This window comes from Eurypyga helias, unplaced genomic scaffold (assembly GCF_000690775.1).
Source record: "Eurypyga helias isolate BGI_N326 unplaced genomic scaffold, ASM69077v1 scaffold30185, whole genome shotgun sequence".
Taxonomy (NCBI): domain Eukaryota; kingdom Metazoa; phylum Chordata; class Aves; order Eurypygiformes; family Eurypygidae; genus Eurypyga; species Eurypyga helias.
The window spans coordinates 22710-43089 of record NW_010249969.1 but is presented as its reverse complement, the minus strand read 5'-3'; the positions used below and the strand labels follow the sequence as shown (position 1 = coordinate 43089).

At 47.1% G+C, this 20380-nt stretch overlaps 1 protein-coding gene across 1 annotated transcript in view; it reads left to right on the top strand.

The window, feature by feature from the left end:
- SLC5A1 (solute carrier family 5 (sodium/glucose cotransporter), member 1) overlaps nucleotides 1-19490 on the top strand; it is a 26422-nt gene extending 6932 nt beyond the window's left edge. The window contains exons 3-15 of the mRNA XM_010151561.1: nucleotides 2799-2903; nucleotides 4752-4811; nucleotides 5162-5266; nucleotides 10150-10255; nucleotides 10483-10563; nucleotides 11672-11892; nucleotides 12846-12981; nucleotides 13719-13826; nucleotides 14846-14996; nucleotides 15631-15799; nucleotides 17842-18057; nucleotides 18352-18454; nucleotides 19270-19490. Of these exons, the coding sequence (XP_010149863.1) occupies nucleotides 2799-2903; nucleotides 4752-4811; nucleotides 5162-5266; nucleotides 10150-10255; nucleotides 10483-10563; nucleotides 11672-11892; nucleotides 12846-12981; nucleotides 13719-13826; nucleotides 14846-14996; nucleotides 15631-15799; nucleotides 17842-18057; nucleotides 18352-18454; nucleotides 19270-19490 (1782 nt within the window). The remainder of the gene's footprint in view (nucleotides 1-2798; nucleotides 2904-4751; nucleotides 4812-5161; nucleotides 5267-10149; nucleotides 10256-10482; nucleotides 10564-11671; nucleotides 11893-12845; nucleotides 12982-13718; nucleotides 13827-14845; nucleotides 14997-15630; nucleotides 15800-17841; nucleotides 18058-18351; nucleotides 18455-19269) is intronic.
- The last annotated feature ends 890 nt before the right edge of the window (nucleotides 19491-20380 follow it).

Here is a 20380-nt window from a genome sequence, read left to right as displayed (position 1 = left end):
CTCTTAACAGCTTTTGTTCCTTTCCATCAACTTTCTTCTTTACTTTTCCTCCTAGATCTGTTTTTAAAATCAGTTCACTAATGCAGTCACTGAGAACAATTATCACTTGTAGAAAACTGTCTCTCTCTGTCATCCCCCAGTTTCAGCGCAGAGCTCTCTGGGTTGAGCATAGGTGTACGGCATCATCTACCCATGGGAAGTCCAGCAACTCCAGCCATTGGCCTTTTCATTACAAAAACCACGGCGGCAGTACGTCCTTCAGCAAGACAGCTTGGGCCCAGAGCCCGTCTGCTTCTGCCTCCTCCTGAAGTACTGCCCTGGCAGACTGGGAATTCCTCTTTCCCCTCTGGCATCAGCAGCAAACGGGGTGCAAGCACATGTGGTAAACACCCCTCTTGCCTTAACCATGCTGCAGCTTGAAGGGCAATATGCATTTTCCCAGCTATGAAGTCAAGTTCTACCTTTCCACGTATACGTAACAGTCAAAAACATTTTTTAAACTGCATCCAATATTAGTATGTGTTGCTCTTACAGTTCTGCTGCACCGGGTGTTCCTAATTCAGAGAAGAAAAATGTACAACGTGAAGGTGGTGTCTGCACTCACACTGTTTTGTCTTTGCGCTGGCCCTAAATAGGTTTGTAGCTTTGCATGGGTTTGGTTTGGTATCTGTCCCACAGTACAGTCACACTCTGTGTGAAGCTGGGGATGCAGCGCGGTCAGTGAACGCTACAGCCTGTCCCGGGGTGTCGGGCTCTGAGCCAGAGCCTGCTACAGCTGTCAGTTCTTCAAGTTCTTCATTAGCGGCTTTTGTTACTTGGGGCTGCTTGCAGTACATTTTAAGCTTTTGAAACAGGAGAGGGAACACATTAAGTAAAATCAGAGATTAATGTGGTTAATCTTTTCTGGTGATTGCATTTCTAGTAACCTAGATTCAAGTTTAATTATTCATCTCCAAGGAGAGCACGGGACAACAGTGCTGATGCCCGGTATAAATGGCATTTGGAGGCTGGAAGAAAAAGCTGTATTACAAGTGATCTTTCTGGCTTATTTGGTAATGCTTGTTGCAACACTTATCATTCCTCTAGAAATATCCGTCATCTGACAAACTGGTTCCATTTCTGTAGGGCACAAGAGGCTTCTACAAAAAACCAATATCCAGAACTGAGTGATCTTGGAGACATAAATTTCCTGCCACAGCCAAAGAACGGTTTGTCTGCACAAAGACCAGAAGAAAGCAGATCAAGCTGAGGAAAAGAGGGGGAGGCAGCTTGGAAAAGAAAGAGGGAATCCTGTGATGAATTTTATTTGTATATAAAATTGTTGCACGTAAAATGGTTGCATATAAAAAATGGGGAAGGAAAATCTGGTTTGTGATTAGAGAAGAGGAGCATGGTTGCTTCTGCTGGCTACGGCATAGCCCTGTAGGCATAGTGACTGCAGTGACTGCAGGCCTGGAAATCTGTAACTCTTCCCTTCATATACATTTTAGGACCCTAAAAGTCTCCCAATGAGTCACAGACAGGGAATATTTCGCCTTTTGTAAGGTGACTCCAAACATATCCCAGCCACCTGTACATGAGGAGAATGGGCTGGATGCAGGTCCTGTGTTCATATGTCTAAAAAAGCATTTTTAAGCACCTTGGGATCTTTCAACATGAGAGGTCTGCCTCAGGTGGGAGCATTAGAGGCTGCTCAGCAGAGCCTTCTATATGCTTTTCTTTTGTTTTCAACCCTGTCTCGTTTCTTGGCAGCTTTCAGAGACGTAAAGAGAAGATAGAAATGGGTAACAAAGTGTTCACTCGCCTCTTTTCCTCTCAGAACTACTCCAGCTCACGTCTCCTGCCGACAACACCCAATCCACCCTCTTCTGCATGCTTGAGTTCTCACCCTGCATCCTTCAGTGTCTGACCCTGTAAATTATCGTTAGGCATTTCTGCTGCCTTTAATGGTTTAGTTTTGAGGAAAAGCAGCTCACAGCCTTTCTCTTCATCTTTTCTATTGTCCGAGCTATTTGATAAAGAATTACATCTTTTGGCAGTCTCTCTTGTGTGAGCAGCTCCTGCCTGTCTGTAATCCCACGTAAACCTCTCGTTTATTTTACTCTCTCCCTCTTCATCAGTTTCTGTGTTCTCGCCACTCTTCTGCTTTACGATCGTTACAAAATTGCGGGGTCTTAGAGACCCAGCACTTCTTAAACACAGCTCCTTGATTTGCTATTGTTCGTGTCTCCCAGAAGCACTTTCTCAGCAGATGTTTCTGCCACGCAGCTTTCAGAATTTAATTCAGTACTCGACCATCTTTTGACTAGAACTGAACCAAGTACAAAGTCTGTAAACTCTCACCGACGATACGTTTAGCTGCGGAGAATATGTGGAGTGTGAGAAAGGGAGTGCCGGTTTGACAAGTGGGTTTGCACTTGCCATTTCCTCCTTGAGCAAGACAGGTCGACGTCTTTTTCCCTCCTTGTCTGGATATCACCCAAGTGTCACTTAATCAAGTTTTCCAAATATTTTAAAACTTATATGGGTGTCATAAACTGTTTGACTCAACTGGAAGAAAATCTTCGATGCCACATCCTATTCTTTCTCCTTGTTGCAGATACGATGGCTGGAGTCTCAGGTTTGAGGGGGAACAGTAAGGGGGAGTCTTGAAAGTTGTCAAGGAAGTTGGTTGTCCATCATTCTCACCAGCGCCATCTGAGGACAGAGGCACGAGTCCAGATTGCCAAGCGAACCGGAGTTTTTCAAGTTACCGTGAACAGGACCGAAGAGCCAAATACTGTTCTTTCTATTTCCAGATTGGTGCTTCTCTGTTTGCCAGTAACATCGGCAGTGGACATTTTGTGGGAATAGCAGGAACAGCAGCAGCTGGAGGAATTGCCATCGGAGGATATGAATGGAATGTAAGTGGCGTGCCTTTCGGTGAGCGTATTTGTGACATGAGGGTTATCTGCAGAGGTTAATCACAATAACACTGCCTAACAATTTAGGACTGTCACAGTTTCTTCTTGGCAGCACCTGTTTTCTGTACAGACCAGCCAGTGCCAATGTAATCTACTCTTTAGCTTCTCCTTGATCCTTGTCCAAGCCACTGGGAGATGATGACCCTTTTCTGTTGAATGAGGCTTTTTAGAGGGCATCTGAACCAAATAAATTGGTGAAGTCTGTTCTCTAGATGTACCTTTTGATTACTTGTAAAGTATAAAGAGCACTTTCAGGCTGCAGGATGTTGGGAAGCATTTCTCAATTTTGCAATCCATAGTATTTTTTACAGCACTTTGCTATGTCAGAATTGTTGAAGGGGCTTTGATTTCCTCTCAGGCTGTAAGAAATTTTGGGCATCCTTCACGATCTCTTCCTCTTTACTTCCTCCTTCCTCTAATTACGTGTCTGTTTTGCTTATGGTTGCAGTAAAGGGTAGAGATACCCAAGCTGACTTCAAACAAACTACTTGGGGTACCAGGAGTAGCGCTAACTGCAACAGCACGGAGATTCACATGAGCTAATTCAGTCCTTAATTTCCTTGTAGTCTCAGGTCTCTGGGTGTGGATAATAATGCCCTTGTTCTGCTTCATTCACCCTCATGGAAGGGATTATACCCTGACACAAAGGACTTAATGAGTGTACATAGGTCGATACTTTCCTTGCATGCCATTCACATATCACCCTGAGGGATTTGGCTTTTTCCCTTAAAAGTAGCTGGTTGCTGCAAATAGTCAAGTACTCCTATGATATAAAGATTTAAGGAGAAGGATACAGGCTGAAATGGACTCTGAGATGTGCGCAGTTAACCTCTCATCTTTATATGCTTACACCAGTCCTGTAACAAACCTGATTCCCCTTCTCTTTGTACCAAAACAAGCAAAACAAAACAGAACAAGCATCGCTTGAAATTTCACTGTATTCAAATCTTTAGGATCTGTGTCCTTCCTGAAACATATCCACTTGTAACACTTCATCTCCTGGGAGATTCTTCGTTGACCAGCGTCAATACACAGTGCACAGCAGTTGTTTAGGGGAAGCGATGATGCCTGTGTGTATTTGAGCAGATACACTCTTCGTTGCTTATGACAGTGGGACTGGTTAGAGGGTAACAGACACAGTGGAATTACTGCTCTTGACTGTATAATCTGATTCTCTTCTTGAAAAAAAAAACGGGTTTGACTGTTATCGTCCTTGTCTGTCACTACTATTCCACTGCAGTTATTTCTAGTTTGTATCAGTATGACAGCAGAAGCTGACCCAGTACTCCTTGTCCATCATGAGGTTTTGATCTAAGGGCAGAACCTAAAAGATGGAGTTAAAAAAGCCCTCTAAGCCCTGTGGACAGAATAAGTGCAGAGTGCAGCCCTGAGAGCAGGATTTTGTTCTGTATTTGTCAATTTAAATATGTACCACTGTGTCAGACAGCGTTTGCTAGCTGTTTAAGTCACAAAACTGTGACGCTGAGAGGTGCTTTGGTACTGGAGGGCAGCCCTGTGAGCAGAAATCAGCTGTTCTTCTGGAAAGTATGTTATTATCACCTGTGTTTCTCTGGGACATCTGGCATGAAATCCAGGCTGCATAATACCTGACAGTATTTTTGGCCAAGATTTTGTTCCCAAATTTTCCACTGTAAATCAAAGGATAGAGCAGTTCTTCCCCCACCCCCCAGGTTTGTGTGGTTGCAATGGCCCCTCGCTGCTGTTGGGTCTTGGGGAGAGCTCTCTAGAGAGAGGAGGCTAATGCAGATGACCTTGTCTTGGCTGCAGGCTCTGATATTTGTGGTGGTCCTAGGATGGCTGTTTGTACCCATCTACATCAAAGCAGGGGTAAGTCACAGCGCACGTTACGCTTCTCCTTGCTGCTCACGTTTGCAGATCAGGTCTTGAGTATCGCAAAGCCGTTCTGAATGGCACGAGGTCGGAGCGAGCCGGAACTGCACTGTCATGGCTGTCTACACGTGAAAAGGGGGGATTCCCTGTTCAGACACCTGAGCTGAGGAGCAGTTGGTACTCCCTCCTGGTTCTCCTTTGACTCCTGGAGCTGCTCATCCTTGCAACTGCCCTTGCAGCTCCCCTCCCTCTGTCCTCCACTTAGAGTATCTGAGTAGCAAAAGCTTCCTCTGATTTGCTCCATACCTGTTCCCCACTGCCTGACGCCTGCTCTGCCCTCCCTGCAGGTGGTGACAATGCCCGAGTATCTGAAGAAGCGTTTTGGGGGGAAGCGGATTCAGGTCTACCTGTCAGTCCTTTCTCTGATCCTGTACATTTTCACCAAGATCTCAGTAAGTAAAACTTGCACAGCATTTTTCCACCCTACATTCATCTACGGAAAAGAAACTCCCATTTGCAATATTGCTCACACAGTTGGTCAATTGCTTCTGATTTGGAGCCCTTGGATGAACTAAGGACTGTAAAAATATGATTTTGTGTTTTCTTTATTCCGTCACAGATTGCGTATCCGGATCTGTTCTGCACCCCACGTTTCCTCCTTCCTGGCAATGTCTCTTGATGCTCGTTGTGCTTTCTCTTCCTTTTCTACATTTCAAGGTTTACTTCTACCTATGATCTCCTCTAGAACAAGTCGGCGTGGAGAGAAACTTGTATTACAGTCTGTTATTCTAGGGATCCGTGAAACATGTGGCAGGAATTTTTGTCCCCAAACTCCATATTTACCTGTTTTAGCATCCTCTGGTGAACGTGCCATCAGTAATACAGATGAGGGAAAAGAGCAAGAGGGCTACGGGGAAAAAGATAATAATAGGAATTAGAAAATAAGGGAGCGGGGAAATGCAAAGGAGGGAAATTATAACAGCCCAGGTGAAAGAGGGAAGAGGAGAGGTTCTTTTATACCAGCCACTTGCTCATTAAAGATTAAAGTGCTATGAAGTTAATGTTAATTAAGTGGTTGTGTTGCTGTGAAGTAGTGAAGGGAGCTGGTGTTTTCCATGTATCTGCAAACTGCCAAGGCTCTGAAGAAGTCCACAGTTCAGGCATACCTCAATCTGTTGTTTTGCAGAAGTTGCCATGGCAGATTACTCTTTGCCCTCTGAATGGGAGCTGAGTGATAATAGTGCAATTTAAGCTAAAAGATTGGCCTTTTGCTCTCATTCTCACGTCTTCACGATAACTGATCCTTAGAAAGGTTATAAATTAAACAGGTTGGTACTGTGGGGCTGGCCTCAGAGCTGGATTTCCGTATATTTCCAAAGGATTAGTTAATTTGCTGTTGTTCTGCTTAACTACCGCAATCAGAAATCGCAGGTATGACACAGAGTTCTGGCAGCTCTAGCAGCTGAGAAAATCTCCCAGTCAGACGACTCCCAGTCCTATCCTGCAACGCGTGTTTGTAATGAGCCCATCGAGGCGTTCCGTACGCTCAGAATTTCCTATCTATCTTTTATTTCCAGCCTCTATCATGCCTGAGGATCTGGTTATGGGATTTCACCCCATTTCAGTTGGAGCGTCTTTCTTCCAGGCAAGAGAGTTTCTCCGTGTAAGCATCCAGTGTGGCCATGAGCTGAAGCACCCTCTCCTTCTCTTGTGGTCCTGTCCTGTTAGGGAGCCAAGCAGTAGTCAAGAGGTCCACAGAGCAGCAGATTACTTGGGCCTCACCCTACTGGTGGCTCATCCCAGCTTCCCATCAACCCAGATTTGTGTGGGGAATTGCCAGGAGCTGTGCCGTGCAGGGAAAAAGGTGGCACACAAGTTCCTCTAACCATTTCTCCCTTCTCCCATCTGCCCAGGGAAACTCCAACAGTGGCTGTCCCGTGCACAGATGTGGCCCAGGTTTCTGCAGTGCACAAACCTGGCTTCTGCACTGCTGTCTGATGTCACTCGGTTCCGTAGGGCAGGATTTGCCCAGGTCTGCTTTACTTGCCCCAGCTTAGAATAGGCAGAACAGTCAAAGCCCTCGGAGGTTTCAGGCACTGCCAGCTGGTGCCAGAGTGGGTTTTTCTGTACCGTGCTGTGCAACACCAAGCCCAGAGTGTCTCCAGATGAACCAGCTCCAGAGCAGAAAGGGAAGGGCTGGAAGGGTTCCACCCTGGGCCGTAGCAAACCTCTTTGTGCTGTGTAGAGAGGCGTGCTAGCGACGCTAGCGCAGGTCTCTCTTCCCAATGGCGTGGTGTATGTCCAAACAAACCCATGTGTTGATAATCCATGCCACAGCCCGCTGGGAGATTTGCATTTTACTTCCTTGACCGCTGCCTTTGCAAACACTCCCTTGTGATCTTTGGGGCTTTCTGAGATTTGATATAGAAGGATGTGTTTCTGCCCTGCCCTTAACGTGCAGTCACACCTATCGGCTTGACTGGCAGCGATACTTACTGCCACCTCGCCTTGTGGAAGAGCAGCATCTCGTTTCTGAGGTACTTATTGCATGTGCTGCTTCCGTGATGTGTTAACATCAAGTACAGGAAGGGGCTACAGGGAAGCTGGGGGGACTTTTTACAAGGGCCTGTAGTGACAGGACAAGGGGTAATGGGGTTAAATTGAAAGTGGGGAAGTTTAGACACCCCTGGAAGTGTCCAAGGCCAGGCTGGATGAGGCTTGGAGCAACCTGGTCTAGTGGAATGTGTCCCTGCCCATGGCAGGGGGGTTGGAACTGGATGATCTTTAAGGTCCCTTCCAACCCAAACCATTCTGTGATTCTATGGTTCTATGAAAATATTACCTAGTATTCTTCATAATGCCATTATTACAGGCTTTCCAACAAACAGTATTGAACGTCAGGTGGTGTAACTCCTGGCACGCTCCTTCTGGCGCGGTGCCCGCTACCACCAGGTTCCCTTTGCACCCCTCTGCACAAGGTCATCACCATTCCTCTCTTGTCCTGCACGCTTTCGGTGTGTTTCTTACTGATTGCTCCCCGGCCTTGCGGCTGATCGACCCCTTGCCAGGCACGGCCAAGCTGCAAGGGGTTGATCTTTGGGATCAGGACACAAGTCCAAAGGATTTCTGTGGCGCAGGTGCCTCACATACACATGCTGCCTAAGCATGTAGTACTGTGTGAGTAGTGCCCACAGCAATTCTCGGGGCCGTGCTAGCTGCTACTGCTGTTGTACAGGTCATTATACCAAAGAAAAGGCCTAGTACAGACAAAATCTTGACGGAGAACGGTTGACTAAGTTACGACAAGACAAAGGGCAATTAAGATGCTTTTGAAGAAATTGGAAATTGTAAATGGGAATTTCTAAATGAATCACAGCATTTCCTTTACATCCATTGTACATGGTTTCAGTAGTAGGCGTGGGTACAGACTGACCGGGGAAGAGGAGGTGGAAGGATAATCTTCTACCCCTGGGTGTAGGGGGGCGAAGAGTACGTGTCACTGCCCTGACTCCCACAGTAACGCTGCCGCTGGATTCATGCAGTTGGCATGTGTTCTGCCAGCGCTTCCTGCATGGTCTGTGGGTGGCTTTGGAGAGATGGCCTGTAATGTAAAGACTGACTCTATTCTCAGATAAGGATTAAATAGTCTCCATAAAAAAGTATTAATGGTAAACCAAGAAAATATTGGAAGGAAATAATGTAATTGTGAGGGAGGAGCAGTGAAGTTGGAAGGGAACTCAGCAATTCGGAGAAGCTGATATATTGCTCAGGATGCTAAATAATTAACTATGCATGTCTTTCTGGGGGTCATTTTAAGACCATTAATATTTAATGCCATGTAGGCTAAACTAAAGCCAAGAACAATAACTGAAAGTTCTGGGACACAGGCTGGGCAGCGGTGTGAAACGGTAGTAAAAAAATACTCCCGTAGAGAGAAGGGACAGAAGACATGGTCTAAGAGCTACTGGGGTTGAGCTGAACGTCCTGGTTCCTGGTTCCGAAGTAAAACCCGTACGAAATCAAATCATCTCAAGCTGCTCCCGAGGCAGGGTTTGGGGAGTGGGACCCGTGTGGTGATTCACACTCTGCTTCACAGTTGTTTGCTGCACGCCGGGGCCGTAGGGCTGGAGGAGCTCTCGCTGCAGATCCTATCTCTTCCTCATTCTCCAGAGTGAGCTAAGAGTGAGATCATACCCTGCAGTCTCCGTTTCACCATCTCTGGAATGACGAGGGTTTCTTCATCCGGCATCTCCCAGCAAGCCAGCCTGCATAACTGCTTATTAGTGCCCCTGCCCTGCCTCTCCCCAGCCTGGCGTGGAGGGAAGCGGTGCAAGTACCTGCTCTGGAGGGCAGCCCCTGGCTGTCCGGCCTGCGGAGCCTCCCGCCCCTCCAGCAAGGCTTTACCCCGGGGCACGTGAGATGTCGCTTTTCTGTGCTCCTCAGACCTTGCGCATGGGCTGTTCCGGCAGCGTTTCCAGCTCCTGAGCTTGCTGCACTCTGCCAGGGCTTGTGATGTGAGATGAGGGTGGGAGCGCCCACGTGTAGGTGGTAGGCACAGGAAGGAGGCGTGCGGGTGGGCCGGGCAGCGAGCCCGTCAGCCGGGTGCTCAGCGCACGGATAGGTACAGATGCAAACCTCCCGTGCACAGCGACGTGATGCACAGTAGCGTGTCACAAGTGCGCTGGGGTAGCTTGCTCTGACTGCACACTTGGATAAATAAGAGTGATGCAGATTAGATCAGGAACTGATTTGATGTGATTGAAATCCCAGAGTGTTACTCCGAAACCTGAACAATTCCTTTCTTATGCAAGAGCTAAAGGTCACTTCTGTTAGCCAACTGATATCAATTATTCTGACAAGAACTTAAAAATAGAGATAATATGTTTGGCTTTGATTGCCGTTCGTCCCGAACCAGCAAGACTAGCTATACCACATGTATGCAAGCAGCAAAGGAAAAATAAGGGACTCGGAGGGTAGCACTAAATGAAGAGAAGCGCGTCGTGTCTCGGTGGAGTGACAGCGTCCGTCCCAGCAAGCGTAACCTAAGTTTTACGTAGTTTGTTATTAAGCCGTGTCTCCGTATGTGAGCACAGAGCGGCCTAGCTAAAAGGGGCTGGTTAAAAAGGTCTGGAAATCCTTTGAGGAGCGTTACAGCTCCTGTGCTGGAAGCAGCACGGCGCTGAGGAGCCTGGCAGTTGCGCTAACATGGTCTGGGGTTTCGTTCTGCACTTGGGTGTGCATGTGCAGCACTGGAGCTCAGGCCCCTCGTCGTGAAGGCGTAGTGTGCCGTCAGCGTGAATTTAAGCGTGGCTTCATCTGTCGTGTTCTTTTGTAGGCAGACATATTCTCCGGAGCTGTGTTCATCCAGCTGGCCATAGGGCTGAATCTGTATTTGGCCATAATTATCCTGCTTGCTATTACGGCTCTTTACACCATCACAGGTGAGTTTGCCGAGCAGCCTGGTAAATCAGGGAGCTTAGGGGAGCCAGAAAGAAGGAGAAGAGGGGAGGTGGGTAAGAGGGGAGAAACGGAAACCTGAAAGAGGGGTTAGTCACAGTGGTCTTGATTGGAAAGAGGGAGGAGGTGAGAAAAGTACAAAGAAAAGGCTTTCCCTGGAGGTATTTGCCCAGGGGCTGACCTGTTTGTCCTGACTTTTCTTTGCCATTAGGTGGCCTCGCAGCTGTCATTTACACAGACACCTTGCAAACGTTTATCATGGTAGTGGGATCCTTTATTCTCATGGGATTTGGTAAGTAAATTGGATGAAGTAAACTGGAACGTTCAACCACAAATCCCACATTGTGGCTATGGAAATGGATCCTGCAGTGTGGAACTCTGTCTCCTATACCTATTTATCAGGGAAGAAATTAGGCCTGTTGCCCACAACTAGGCGTATCGCCAAGCGCTTCAGGCCGTCTCCAAAGCACAGGGGAGTGTGCCCGGTGACACAGAGCGCGCCGTGGCAGAACAGGGCTTGCGGTGGCTCATGAGGGACAAGCAGAGTTGCTTCCAGCTGATGAGGATACTCCTGAGAAGTTTGGAGGGTACCTTCTTTTAAGAAGATTATAATTTCATCAGTGTCCTGATGCTAATGCGTGACAAGTTCGGACCCAAAGCGAAGAGCTGGTGGGCACGTTGCATGTTTTTTCCCTGTTTCTAGCTGCTGGCTTGTTTTAAACCAACCCAGCCATTCACATTTTCGGTAAGCCCAAGGTTGATCTCTGGCTGTCACTGCACTGCGCAGAGAACAGATACCAACGGAATGTTGATGAGGAGGAGAGTGTGTGTGGCCAGAAGACCCGAAGCATTTTGAAACAGAAATCGGGCTGTTAAACAGAATTCACAGGAAGGGATCATAAGAAAGAAAGAAGCAGTGATAAGATTCTGTGAGGTTGTAGTGTCCTTTCCTCATCCTTCCAGTTACTCAGCGCTTGGTTTTCCTCTAGCGCTTGGTTTTCCTGGTCTTTCACTGAAATTCAGTTATTTCACCACTATGACAACAGAAGTAGCTGCAGTCTGACCTGAGCTGGCAAGACCTTGTCTGCAGCTCTCCCTGGGTTAACAGTGTCCGGAAATAACATCTCTTCTTCCACTCCCTGGCAAGGCAGGTATGAGAGAGAGGTTGGAGCCTAAACCAACACTGGAGAGCGATACAGAAACCTGAAAAGAGAGGTCACTGTGGTGCTCAGATTGCACAGACGCTTACAACACCCTGTGAGCTGTGTGCTGGACGTGTTGGTGTGTGCTGGCCAGGCCTTTACGTCCATCCTGAGGAGGTGTTTTCCTCACGTTCTCTAGCTCTATTTGAGATTTCACTACTAAATACTTCACCGTCACTTTCACTTTCTATTTTTCAGCATTTGCTGAAGTAGGAGGGTATGATGTCTTCATGAAGAAGTACATGGAAGCAATTCCATCCAATATTTCCTATGGGAACACTACGATTAAGGCAGAATGCTACACTCCTCGGCAGGATTCCTTTCACATCTTCCGAGATGCTGTCACGGGAGATCTGCCCTGGCCAGGGCTCGTCTTCGGCTTGAGCATCATTGCTATGTGGTACTGGTGCACGGATCAGGTAGGGTGGAAGCCACACGCCTTGGAAATGCACCCAAAGCTCTGCAGTCTAGTGTGAGCTGGGGCTGCTCTCCCCACTGCCACTCAAAGCTGGGTCACCGAATTGGCAGATATTTCCAGACTGGTCAGTGACGTTTCAGTTTCTGGTTTCTAAACCCTTCCCACATGCGAGCAAAGGGAACGGGTGTTCTTTCAGTTTGTCCTATACACTGTGCCCAGCAGAGACTATGTAGAATTCCTTTCTCATTTTTAATGTGTGACCATGTGCAAAACCACGGAGAGGCTGTGATGTGACCATTTACTTAGGAAACCCAGGTGTGCTTCCCCATTCAGCAATACTGGCTTGTTTGCTATTTGTGCAGCTTTCAGTGTTGCATGCACAGTCTTGGGAGGATGTTTTTAATTGTTTTAAAGAGTCTAATTAATTAGACTCTTCCCTAATCCTCCTCCCCTCTCCCTAAAATCCCTGCTCCAGTTTCCCTGCGAGATCACACTGACGTGAGTAGAGAAAAGTGTGCTCCTGCAACTTTGACACATGAACGTGTCCAGTCTCTAGTGGTGACCCACCCGCGCTCTGAACTGGGAGAACGGTAATCTTCACAAGTTGTAACCAGATGAACAAACCCCCGCGTAACTGTAGCTGTAGCTTACGTCAAAAGCCAGTATTCCTGTTTGGCCTTTTAGTCTATCTGCTTTAAGAACGTCTTGTGGAAGAGGGTCTTGCCTCTCAAACATGCACTGGATAAACGGTATTTTCTTTTACTGATTTCAGGTATATCCTTTGATTTTCATGCAGCTTTTATTTTTCCCAGTGACAGAAACAGTAAATAGGCTCTTTCACTACTACAGGGGTTACAAAGTGCCTTAGCACCTTGTACGTGGGACTGGCACGGTGTGTTCATGGAAATGCTGTTCGTGGTTGAGCCCTACACGCTTGCGGTGTCTCATTGACAGGTTATTGTCCAAAGATGTCTCTCTGGCAAGAACATGTCCCATGTGAAGGCTGGGTGTATCATGTGTGGATACCTGAAACTCTTGCCCATGTTTATTATAGTGATGCCTGGAATGATCAGCCGAATTTTGTATACAGGTATGCATATCCCTACGGAGATGCCAGCTTCTTCTTGCTGCCCATCTCTCAATTCCCTATTCTCCGTCCCTTCCAACGTACCTGTTAGACTGTCATCTCGTCACCCAAATTGTCCAGGAACATGTATGCACAAAACTAGTGACACTGGAAGAAGCCACAGGTCCCCCACTGTCTCTTGTCGCTGTTCCCAGGTTTCTGCTATTGCTATTGCTGCCCGGTTTAGGGGAAAGAAATTCCACAGTGTCCCTCCCCAGATGTCTCTTACAGCCCCACTCTGGATGGGTGGAAAATGCTGTCCAGAGCTGCTGGCAGTCAGAGGAAGAGGGTCGTCACTCACGGACAGCAATATCTGGGCCATGAGCAGCCGGGGAAATGCCGGTCTCCCCTCTAGCCATCCGCGTGTTTAACAGCAGGCAGGGATGTCCAGGCTGGAGGGAGGGAGGGGGTCTTCATGTTCCTCTGCTTGTTCTTCTACTCACTCTCCTTGTGTTGTTCAGTCCTGGTCTCACAAATTAATGATTTTTGTTTGTGGACCCGCAGCACTTTTCAAAGTTCTTTTAGCAAGGAAAAGAAGGAGAGAGGCTTAAAACACCTTCCTCCCTGCCAGCAAGCCAGGGATGATATCATGTCAATTCAGTGGTTAAACACAGAGATAAATTTTAGCAGCTGTGCTAATTTGGGAAAAACCCGTTGCTAATATGACCCTGACCAACCCTGTGTCGTTATCCTCTCCGCAGATGTGGTGGCCTGTGTTGTGCCCGAAGTCTGCCAGCAGTACTGCGGCACCGCGGTCGGCTGTACAAACATTGCCTACCCAAAAATGGTAGTGGAGCTTATGCCCAATGGTAAGACACTTGCATTTGTTCATTTTAGGAGGCTGCCAGACTGTAAAAACAGGTGATAGAGGGAGCCCAAGTCCCGTATTTAGTTCAAAAATTCTTGCTAGAACCATGTGCTGTTACACAAAGGGGTCGGCGTGGTAGGTGCAGAGCAGCTACGGGCTGACGATCAGCTCCCAGTGCCAAATCCTGGGCGATGGAATGGTAACTGAGCTCCCTTTCTGTGAAGGTAAAAAATAACCTCCTTTGCCAGTGTTGTATAAAGGACTGTCTCTGCCAGGATTTCTGAGCAGAGACATGCACCCGCAGTCCTGCTGCACCCACCGAGGTGGGAGGAGAGATATCTTGTGTGCGTATCGTCCCCAGATTCCTGTTGGATGGGGAATAGGACGCGGCTCTGGACTGTGTACTCGGGGGAGACACATGTTTGCAGAAAGGCACAGAGCTGGTTTACGAGGCAAGAAAGACAGATTATGGCATTGTACAGACCATGGTACTGCCCTAGAGCTTTAGTACTTCCCCAGCGTATTACTTCATATTCTGTTCTACATAGAGTTACTAAAATACTACAGTACTTCCCCCGGCTTCGGTGACTAGATCACACCCTCTGGAAAAGTGGCTTCCTCAGATTTTCAAACAGTCACAGAAACTTCTTTTGCCAAACCACCGGTTTACAAATACACCACAAGGAAGTGAGCACTCGCCTGCCAACAAGAGGAATCATTTCCATAACTGTTGGGGAAAGTCTGCTTTGTATTTATTTCTTATTATTCCAGCATTTAATCAGACAACAGTCACGAGAGAAGTACCCATGTTCTGAAGCCCAAGAGTTGCCCTGTCGCTGCCGTGCGCAGAGGTCACTCAGCTCACGCTGCAGGGGAATGTCAGGCAGCATCAGCACATAAACATGCCAGCCACGCTCAGGGCTGGCCGACGCCAAGGGTCAGGCGAGCACCAGGGACGCTGCCATGTGCTGAGGCTCCTAACGGAATGCTCATCCCGGTTCACGGGTCTTTGTATTTCAGGTCTGCGGGGGCTGATGTTGTCAGTCATGTTGGCCTCCCTTATGAGCTCCCTGACTTCCATCTTTAACAGCGCTAGCACTTTGTTCACCATGGACATCTACACCAAGATTCGGTCGCGACCCTCTGAGAAGGAGCTCATGCTGGCTGGCAGGTGAGTGCAGCCCGGCCTGCCCAGCTGCGCAGGCAGAGCCGGCACAGACCGCGGCCTCCAAAACGGGCACCAAGTGCCGGCGTGAGAACCCGCTCGGGCAGCGCAGCAGTGGCCTCCTATGACCATAGTAACTACATAGTTATTTCCTTTAAAACTATTTTTTCTCCATTCTATGATTCTATGACCACACGGACTGTCCCGCCGACACTTTCCTTTGGGAAAAAAACAGACCTTGTTTCCAATTTAATGGGCACGCAGTAGCTTAACTAATTCTCAACACTTTGTACTGCTGTTGAGAGGGAACTACTGTAAAACACCTCTGCAGGCTTTGTGCTAGACCACACTGCAGCATCAATGTCCTCGTTCTTCCGGCTGATCCACCGTCCATTAGTCTCTGGACGTAACAAACAAAGGAAAAAAGTTTTGATTGCATGTTTAGCTGTTTGCTGACTGGGGTTTGACAGACACAGTATCCAACTTGGATTTTTGTCCGGTGGTAATTGGCCATTATCATTGATTTTGCTGGTTGAAATACAAAATGGACATTTAAATTATTGATTGATTGTTGGGTTTTTTCCTTGCTGATAGATGCTTCTAAGCAGGTGACTAATTGAGTATCTGGCTGTGTTCACAGGGCATTTATGTTAGTTTTAATCGGCATCAGCATTGCCTGGGTTCCTGTGGTGCAGTCGGCTCAAAGCGGGCAGCTCTTCGATTACATTCAGTCAGTCACCAGCTACTTGGGGCCTCCCATTGCGGCCGTCTTCCTGCTTGCCATCTTCTGCAAGCGGGTCAACGAGCAGGTGAGTATGAATTAGGACCCAGCTATGCTGCAGGATCGTTTAGCACAACTTTTTTGATTTGGTGGCTTTTATTAGCAACTTCTCCCTGTTTATTTTGATCCTGCCACAGCCCAGGGCTTCTGTGTTGCCATGCCCCAGGTATGCCTGCAGTTTCAGAGAGGAGTTTAAAGAAGTTCTGTGCTAATCTGATAAATAAAGAGTCACCTAGGAATTCCCAGGTAGCTCTGAAACTTATCTATCACTTTGCCAAGAAGTGTGTCAAGGGGACAGCTTACAGGGCCATGTCTGAAAGTAATCTTTCAGGATGCTGGCCACCAAACTCCTTTAGGAAACATAAAGCAGTTCACCTTCCTCTTGCCCACCATATATTTTGTCAACACTCTTCTAAGCGAACGTGCTGTTGGTTGACGCGTGGTTTCCCATTGCTGGTAGGAGCCAGGCTGGGAATTACTGGTCTTGGCTCACAGAGCAGTGACCTGAGAAACACCGTACTTAAGCCTTTGTGAGTACCTCTGAAGGCATGAGGTCTGTCACGTGCTTCGACGGGACCATAGGCCAGTCGTGGCAACTGGGCTCTCAGACATTCTGAAACTCAGGGCTCAGGAATACAGTTTCCTTTCTAGAATACCAGAAATAACACTACTGCCCTGTTGCTCAGGTTCCTTCTCCAAGGAGGAGTTCACTGAGAAAGCTTGGAGAGAGAAGGATTTTGAATATGCCTCAAACTTTTTTCTCACTCTGTTCTCTCAGGGGCAGTTCAGTGGTTATTGGTGTGTATATCCAAGAAAAGCCCGTTTTACACACGAGGGGTGTTCCATTTCCTATCCCAGGATGGCTAAGCCTCACAAATGGATTGAGTCTTTATGCTCTTTATGGAAATCTGTCACTGACTTTAGCGGGAAGTTTACCTGAAAGAATTCAGTGTAAACCTTGGGGGTTTGGGTACACTGCCCGCTTTAGATTTGGGTAAACAGGGGAGACAAGCACCAAAGCTTTTGAGAACTGGAGTTTTGCATAAGATAAATTCCAACATTATAATTACTCATAAGATTTATCAACATTTCTTGCTCAGAATCATTCTTCTTTCTGCTAGAAAGGGAATTATCTTGTTTTACGCCAAAATGGGTTTGTAACTTGGACCACTGGATAACTAACACTGTTTTGTTCTTAGACATAGCATTCAACCTCAAACAGTTTTTAATCAGGAACTGCAAATTTGTGTTACCATCATTAGTTTTTTGACTTTATGTGCTGGATGTAGTGGTATTTTCGCTAGCCGGAGTTAAACCACGACACTTCACAACTCACAGAATGGTTGAGATTGGAGGGTACCTCTGGGCTAGTGCCACCCCCCTACTCAAAGCAGGGCTAACAAGGGCAGGATGCTCAGGTCCTGCCCAGTTGGGTTTTGAGTATCGCCAGGGCTGGAGACTCCACGATGTCTCTAGGTCACGTGTTCCAATCACCCTTACAGTAAGAAAGAAATATATTTATGTTTAAACAGAACTTCCCATATTTCAAATTGTGCCCAGACATGCCTCTGCATCTTTTATACTTTGGGCTAGACTAATATAAACCTAGCAGCAAACAGTCACTGAAAGTGTTGAGAATTAACTTTTAACTAAGTGCTAACAAGATCATTAGAAAATAAACCAGAGACGTGTCTCCGGAGGAGTGACACACACTTGCTAGCTGGTTCCCTCAGGGTAGAACGGTCAGGGATTTAGCCTCAAAGATAAAAGAGAGATGAGAACAGCCCTTGGGCTGTGTAGCCTGTGGCTAGAGCCCATCCTGTGTAAGGAGTGTTGTGTGGAGACAGGGGAACTTTGAGGAGTGAGCTGGGTAAGGTGTTCTCCCTACTCTGAGCTGTTGGTCATTGCCCCTGTCAGCTGTATTCATACACTGAGCTGCAAACACAGTCACTGAAAGTATCGGGGTTAAAACCCATGTGCCAAAGCCAGCAGAACATGTAACAACCTCCATGTTGGAGCTTATTTCCATGCCGGAAGTTGCTCATTTTGATACCTTCTGTCGCTTTGCAGGGTGCGTTCTGGGGCCTGATGGTTGGGCTGCTGGCTGGACTCGGTAGAATGATCGCAGAGTTTGCCTACGGAACTGGCAGCTGTGTGACCCCTTCCAACTGCCCATTCATCATCTGCGGGATTCACTACCTTTACTTCGCAATGATTCTCTTCGGGGTTTCCTCCATCGTCATCCTGGCCATCTCCTTCATGACTAAGCCCATTCCTGATGTACATGTGAGTATTGTTGCAGTCCTGCTCCTCGAGAAACGGAGCTCGGTGAAACCACTGGTACTCGGTACGTTCCCTCCAGGCAGTTCAGCGACCCACATCACAGGGTCCTTGTAAGAAAGCACAGGAAATAGTCTTCATTATCTGTCACGAATCTTCAGTGACCCCTAACAATCTTAACCACTGACTTCGCAGACATCTGGGGTGCCATGGTCGTAGGGTTGTTTGTGCGCTGGCCAGACTGGCCTGTCCCTGTGTCGTAAGGCTGCAGATTTACGGACTCGTTGTGTTTTGTGGCAGCTTTACCGCTTGTGCTGGTCTTTGCGGAACAGCAAAGAAGAACGCATTGATCTCGATGCAGATGAGGAGCAGGACAAAGCTGATGAAAAAGATGAGGAATCAGGTAACTTGGATATCTATAGATTCTATCGAATATCTTTGAGCATCCCTATTTCATTCCTGAAGAAACATAAATGTGCTTGATATTGAGACACACTCCTCCCCCCCTCAGTAAAACCTTTAAATGCCCAGCAAGCCGCCTGTTACTAAGCCATCGAGCTCGGTATAAATCAGAAGCAAAGTGGATTTGAAGGGAGCAAATCTTGTTCTCTAGGGAGCTGGTGCCAGGTGTAGGACTGAGCCAGGGGAGATGCTTTAGGTCAGAGGGGGCGTGCATCGGCAGAACCGCCTGCGACTCCAGCGTCTGAGATGAAACGATAAAGAGTGGGTAGTAGCCAGGATTGAAGCAGGAAGGATGCTGTGGAAGGCACAAAGAAAGCCAATTGCCAGACATCCATGTGGGCAAACCCTCCTGCTCTCTTTGCTGCTTTCTGGTTCTGCCAAGTTTCCTCTCACAAGTATCCACAAATCCATTTATTTGTCTTTTAATTAGAAGTGTAGAAAGTATTGAAAAGCTGGAGTTTAAGCTTTGCGGCATGGCTTGCTTCTCCAGTACCAGACCAGCTCTCTAGGCTGCAAAAGGCACAAGTGTCTTCTGCAAAAGGCTCTCCTGCACCATGCAGAAAATCACTCCTTTTCCAGGTGAGCTGTGAAAACACACCACTAACCTGATTCTTGTACTGCCTTGCACTAAAGTGTGTCCGTGTAAGTCTGCCCACCAATCAGAGCTGCAGCCCCGGCTCTGGGAGTGTCCTCAGCCACAGAGCTCTTCTGGTGGTGCGTGCGTGCATCTCACGACCGGTGTGTTACTCCTTCCAGTTAACGAGGACAGTGAAGAACCCGGATGCTTTAAGAAGGCGTACAACTGGTTCTGTGGCTTAGACCAACAGAAAGGTCCCAAACTGAGCAAGGAGGAGGAGGAAGCATTGAAGAAGAAACTGACTGACACGAGCGAAGTGCCGCTGTGGAGAAATGTTGTGAACATCAATGGCATCATCCTATTGACTGTGGCTGTGTTTTGCCATGCCTTCTTTGCATAACCCCTGATGACAGTTCTGAGCCCTACTGTATCCTCAAGCAAAGCCGATGACCTGTAGATTTCCAGAGTTAGATACACTTAGTATTTGCATTGTCTACGTGTGTAAAAAATCAGGGTGATTGAGTTGCTGATTTTGTGACCATAATTTCCACAATCTAAAGATGAAGGCCACTGGGAGTTCAAGAGAGAGAATTTGTTTGACACTGAATCAGTCCAGGGCTAATGGAGGCTCAGAATTTCCATCCAATATTCTCTCTGCTCGTGATACATTTCATGTTAGGGGTAGAACAAGGCTGCATGAGCCATGTTTCATAGCAGGGTTTGTGAACTACCTTTTAGGGTTGATTTTTCAACCCCCCCTTCTTCTGATCGCTCGGATTTCTTTTCCCTTCAGCTACGATGATTTGCCTACAAAACCCCCACAACCACCGAGGGACCGTATTATGAATTCAAATTAAAAAATTGGTTTGGCTCCCTCCAAGCAGGGGATACCTGCAGTAAAGGATTGATGTATATATTGCTGTGTTGACACTATAGCTAACTTTCCAGTAGAACTTTTGCCCTTTTTCTCACTTTTCACTGTGTTGTGTTTCTCGGCAGCCGGGGGAACACTACAGTAACCGTCTGAACCCATCGCATTTTGGAATTAGGGAAAACAGGTCTCGATGATCTTAGTAAAAGTTCTGTTTACGGCAGATTCTCTGTTCAAGCTTGACTTCAAAACCTCCTCTTCTCTTCATATTTTAATGTGTCTATACTTGAATGTGAACCTTTTTTATACAAAATGCATATATTATATATACATATACAATACCTTATATACATGCACCATATATATATATTTAAGATATATGTGTGTGCGTATATATATTTATTTCTCGCTGATCAATT